The sequence below is a fragment of the Borostomias antarcticus genome (assembly GCF_949987555.1).
Source record: "Borostomias antarcticus genome assembly, chromosome: 6".
NCBI lineage: Eukaryota > Metazoa > Chordata > Actinopteri > Stomiiformes > Stomiidae > Borostomias > Borostomias antarcticus.
This window is the reverse complement of record NC_140239.1, coordinates 4,601,179-4,606,887: the sequence shown is the minus strand read 5'-3', so window position 1 is coordinate 4,606,887 and position 5,709 is coordinate 4,601,179. Positions and strand designations below refer to the sequence as shown.

Sequence of the window (5,709 nt, the reverse complement as noted above, 5' to 3'; positions counted from 1 at the left end):
TCCTCCTCTCCCTCTCCGCCTACTACAAAAGCCAGCAGAGCTTATTTGAGTGAGTCTGCGGCTTCCTTCTCCCGCTCGATCCCTTAGCGCGCCGCCGCCGCGGGGCTGATGTGTTTAAACCTGGAAACGTAAGCAGCCAGTCAGGGCCTGGCGCCGCTGCGTGTGTGTGTGTGTGTGTGCGTGGGATTAACGCGTGGCCGTGGGCGCCACAGGCTCGGGATATCGCTCTCATCATCGGCTCTGTAATTGGAAAAGCTGCAGCTCGTTAGAATGAAAGCAGATATTTTCTCTCCGCAGCTTAACCCTAGGCTTGTCTCTCTGTCTCTCCTTCATCCAGAGGAGGGAGGGATGAAGGAGTAGATCTGATTTTCTATCTACAGTATCTCTCCTCTTCATCCGGAGGAGGGGATGAGTGAGGGATGAGGGGGCCATTACCCCCACGTTTAGGGTTAATCACTTTTGGGGTTGCTTACCGATTTCACTAAAACAAGACTTTTCTGATTAAAGAAAAGAAAACGAACATCCCTGTGTATGTAGGGAAATAAAGACTTTTAGTTTAGCGGGACTTTAGAGAAAAAGGTTGTTGCTTGTCTTTATTACAGATAAGATAAGATAAGATAAGATAAGATAAGTGGTGGTGGCTAAGAGGCAGACAGGCTCATTCACCTCTATTCAGACTGAGATATCTAACTCACACACACACACACACACACACACACACACACACACACACACACACACTACCACCTCCCGGAGGCCCCCCGTCCTCACGCCCCCCTCTCTCACCCCCCACCCCCCCTCTCTCTTCCCCAAGGAGGCCGCCATCAGCGTGTGGATCCAGTACAGCGACGGCTCGGTCACGCCCCTCAACATCTACGACCCCAAAGACTTCACGCTGAACGCCGTCTCGCTGGACGAGGCGGTGGTGTCCACCTACCAGGAGTCGGCGCAGCGCTGGCCGACCGTGGTGGCGGAGGGCGAGGGCCAGGGGGCGCTGGTGCGCGTGGAGATGGTCATCTCCGAGGCCTGCCAGAAGTCCAAGAGGAAGAGCGTGCTGGCCATGGGGGTGGGCAGCCTGAGGGTGAAGTTCGGCCAGGACGACGCGGAGCAGCGGAGGAGGGGGGGGGGCGCGGGGGGCGTGGCGGCAGTGGCCGAGGTGGAGGAGGACGGCACCGGCGGCCAGCGGACCAGGGGGGCGGAGGGGGAGAAGGAGGAGGGAGGGGAGGGCTGGAAGTACAACAGCAACAACGGGGCCGCCGACAGGGAAGAGGGAGCCATGAGGAAGGTAGGGGTCAGCGGGGGTTTACCGCGCTGTCGCGGCGTGCGCGCTCACCACACACACGCACGCACGCACGCATACACACACACTGTTACTTTGGAACTGTTACTTATTGTTGGAAGGTGCAGTAGTAGTAGTAGTAATAGTGGTAGATATAGTAGTAGTAGTAGTAATAGTAGTAGTAGTAGTAGTAGTAGTAGTAGAAGTAGTAGAAGTAATAGTAGTAGTAGTAGTAATAGTAGTAGAAGTAGTAGTAGTAGTAGTACTAGTAGTAGTAGTAGTAATAGTAGTAGTAGTAGTAGTAGTAGTAGAAGTAGTAGAAGTAGTAGTAGTAGTAGTAGTAGTAATAGTAGTAGTAGTAGTAATAGTAGTAGTAGTAGTAGTACTAGTAGTAGTAGTAGTAATAGTAGTAGAAGTAGTAGTAGTAGTAGTAATAGTAGTAGAAGTAGTAGTGCTAGTAGTAGTAGTAGTAGTAATAGTAGTAGTAGTATTAGTAGTAGTATTAGTAGTAGTAGTAGTAGTACTAGTAGTAGTAGTAGTAGTAGTAGTACTAGTAGTAGTAGTAATAGTAGTAGAAGTAGTAGTAGTAGTAATAGTAGTAGAAGTAGTAGTAGTAGTAGTAGTAGTAGTAGTAGTACTAGTATTAGTAGTAGTAATAGTAGTAGTAGTAGTAGTAGTAGTACTAGTAGTAGTAGTAGTAGTAGTAGTAGTAGTAGTACTAGTAGTAGTAGTAGTAATAGTAGTAGAAGTAGTAGTAGTAGTAGTAATAGTAGTAGAAGTAGTAGTAGTAGTAGTAGTAGTAGTAGTAGTAGTACTAGTAGTACTAGTAGTAGTAGTAGTAGTAGTAGTAGTAGTAGTAGTAGTAGTAATAGTAGTAGTAGTAGTAGTACTAGTAGTAGTAGTAGTAATAGTAGTAGAAGTAGTAGTAGTAGTAGTAATAGTAGTAGTAATAGTAGTAGGGGGCGGCTGTAGCTCAGTTGGTAGAGCGGGTCGTTCAATGATCGAAGGGTCAGTGGTTCGAATCCCAGCTCCGACTGTCCCCATGTCGAAGTGTCCTTGAGCAAGACGCCTAACCCCAAATTGCTCCCAATGAGCAGGTTAGCGCCTTGCATGGCAGCTACCGCCATTGGTGTGTGAATGTGTGTGTGAATGGGTGAATGAGAGACCTTTGTAAAGCGCTTTGAGTGCCGCTAAGGTGGAAAAGCGCTATATAAGTGCAGTCCATTCACCATTTAGTAGTAATAGTAGTAGTAGTAATAGTAGTAGTAGTAGTAGTAGTAGTAGTAGTAGTAGTAGTAGTAGTAGTATTAATAATAGTAGTAGTAGTAGTAGTAGTAATAGTAGTAAATAGTACTAGTAGTAGTACAGTAGCATTAGCAGCACAACTACAGGTCCCAGAGTTCTGTTCTTCTGGTCCGTGCCCCAGGTGAGCACCACCACTAAGACCCCCGTGACCCAGCGGGCCAAAGGCAGCAAGTCCGGCGGCTCGGGCAGCAGAGGGACCCAGAACGTCCAGAACCAGCCAGGGGACTTCAGCAGCTTCCCTGCCCAGGTGGAGGTGCCGTCGGCCGGGGAGAACGACCTGTCCCAGACCCCCCGAGGACTCTCTGACCTGGAGATAGGCATGTACGCTCTACTGGGGGTCTTCTGTCTGGCCATCCTGGTCTTCCTCATCAACTGCGTCAGCTTCGCCTTCAGGTAAATATTAATTCATATTTTAATTAATTTAATATTCATATCTTTATCTGTGTTCACATTAAAATCCTTGAACACAAATAATGGTAGATGCACAAGTTTGGGAACGTCAACACCATAAGTTTCCAGTCTCAGTCTATGACTCGCGCGCACACACACACACACACACACACACACACACACAAATATTTTCATAAGACGTAAATATCGGAAGTTAGTACCTCGAGAACCAATGGTTCTGGAGCCTAGTGGGCCATAGTTCAGGAGCCTTTCTCCTGATTCCTTAGCGTGAGGCAGCTTGTCCACCCCCTGGACATGACGCTAGTATCTCGCAGGCACTTACCCACAATCCAACTCTTGATGCTGAGTGCCAAGCCGGGCGCCATCTTTGTAGTCTTTGGTATGAGCAAGCAAGGCAGTACACTCACTTTAAAACTCATCTTCATCTTCATCCTCATCCTCAGATACCGTCACAAGCAGCTGCCGGTGCTGGAGCAGGGCAACATGAACCACGCCCACGACTGGGTGTGGCTCGGCAACGAGGCTGACCTATTGGAGCGCCACAGCGACCAGTGCCAGTCCCCTCACCAGGACGAGTGCACCACCATCATCGACCGCAGCGAGGCGAGCTACGAGGAGAGCAAGTACCTCCTCAACGGGGCGGCGGCGGGCGCGCAGCGGGGCGCGGCCCACGGACAGACCCTCCCCCGCTCGCTGTCCGAGCCCCGGCAGTGCGCCGGGAAGGACGCGCCGGCGAAGGCGGAGCCCGCCAACGGCGGCTCCCCGACCGCGGCGTCCAAACGCAAGCGCGTCAAGTTCACGTCGTACGCCACGGTTCTGCCCAACGACGGGGGCGGGCCTTACACCAACTCCATTCTGGTTGGCCAAGAGGATGACATCAAGTGGGTGTGTCAGGATATGGACCTTGGCCAATCGGAGATCAGAACCTACATGGAGAGGCTACAAGACAATCTGTGATTGGAGGGGAGGTGAAGATAGAGGAGGGATGGGGAGGTGGGGGGGGCGTGGAACACATGAATACAACTCACCTGTAATGCCTTTGGTCTGCAGGGAGCAGATAGGACAATGATAGATAGAGAGAGAGAGAGAGAGAGGGGGGGGAGAGAGAGTGAGGGAGAGAGAGATAGAGATGTAGCGATAGAGAGAGAGAGGAAGAGGGAGATAGAGATGTCACCATAGAAAGAGAGAGAGAGAATGGGAGTGGGAGGAAGGGGGTGGATTGGCAGAGGAGGAGATTCAGTAATGTGAGAAGAGATGAAGGGGAGAGAGATGCAGACAGGAGAGGAGGGGAGAGGAGAGGAGAGGAGAGGAGAGGAGAGGAGAGGAGAGGAGAGGAGAGGAGAGGAGAGGAGAGGAGAGGAGAGGAGAGGAGAGGAGAGGAGAGATAGGAAGTCTGTACATTCACAGAGAGGGTGATACCGTAGCTCTGAAAGCATCCATTTCCTTAAATCAGAATAAATTTTTTATATAATACTTCTTTTTGTTCAAACCAAGGTAAAGAAACTATTATTGGCCATATAGAGTGTAGTTCAAGGGAAATACAGACTGTCACATGTATTTAGATATAACTGCCTCTTCCCCCGCTGTACCTTGTTCAATACAGGGAACAGTCTTTCTGTGTGGAGTCCGGTAGGTTCCGTGTGGGTTCTATGTAGGTTCTGGATGGGTTCACCGGTATGTAGGTTCTGGGATGCGGTTCTTCTCTGCTCCCTGCAGGGACTAATCACCAGGACATTCAGCTGCCAACTACGGTGGACACAGAGGTAGTCAGCACCTTAATGTGCTTTAGTCTGATCTCCCTCTGTGTCCCAACAACAACAACATCAGCAACAACAACAACAACAACAACAACATCAGCAACAACAACATGGTCTCACTGGTCCCTCCCAGAATGAGGGGTGAGGGGTATCGACAGGGGGGATATAATATGAATGTTCTGGAAGTTGGTGTGGGAATAGGAATGTCGCCCCCCCCCCCCCCCCCCCCCCCCCCACCACCCAGAATTCCAAGGCGGAAGGCATTCACTTGCACAACTGACAGGAAGTGACTGGAGCCAACGGAGGCTGACTTCCTGTTTCTTTTAAAACTGCCCCCCCACCCCCCCCCTCCCCGGGACCAAACCAGGCCTAGACTGTAACCGCTCAGGCCTGATTACCCATCTGCCCCGGTCGCTAGGCCTCTGGAGAGGATGACGTTGTGTCGCGTTAACTCCTTCAGATCCATACTTCGGCTCTCCTACGCACTCGGACGACTTGCGAAACAACACCCTCTGGTACCGACCTGGACCGCGGACCCGACGATGTACAGACGTGTGTTCCGGGGGTCTCCTGTAGGTGGCGGCGGAGAGCAGGGGGCTGAGGGGAGGTCACAGCTCACCTCCTCGCTCAGTGGGGTAATATTGTTAGGTTCCCTCGGGGAACAATAATACCCCCCCCCGCTATGTTTTGACCTCTGACCTTTTCTTTTCTAGACTTGTATGTTAGATGTTTCCCCCTCCTCCCCCTCCTGTGGTCTTGCTTATGTATTTGATGGTTATGGAGGGTGAGGAGAGAGAGAGAGAGAGAGAGTGAGAGAGAGAGAGAGAGAGAGAGAAACAGAGGAGTCTCCCCCTCCTTGGACAGCTCAGGTGACCACTCACAAGGAAGAGACGAAGAGAGCGCTCTCGTTCGTTCGTTCGTTCGTTCGTTCGTCGTAAGATTGTAAAGATCGCAATA

General features: G+C 50.9%; 1 protein-coding gene across 1 annotated transcript in view; it reads left to right on the top strand.

The window, feature by feature from the left end:
- LOC311310201 (transmembrane protein 132C) overlaps positions 1-3,952 on the top strand; it is a gene marked incomplete at both ends in the record, with an annotated part of 133,399 nt that extends 129,447 nt beyond the window's left edge. The window contains 3 exons of the mRNA XM_084439624.1: positions 815-1,285; positions 2,706-2,977; positions 3,439-3,952. Of these exons, the coding sequence (XP_084295750.1) occupies positions 815-1,285; positions 2,706-2,977; positions 3,439-3,952 (1,257 nt within the window). The remainder of the gene's footprint in view (positions 1-814; positions 1,286-2,705; positions 2,978-3,438) is intronic.
- Between the last annotated feature and the right edge of the window lie 1,757 nt (positions 3,953-5,709).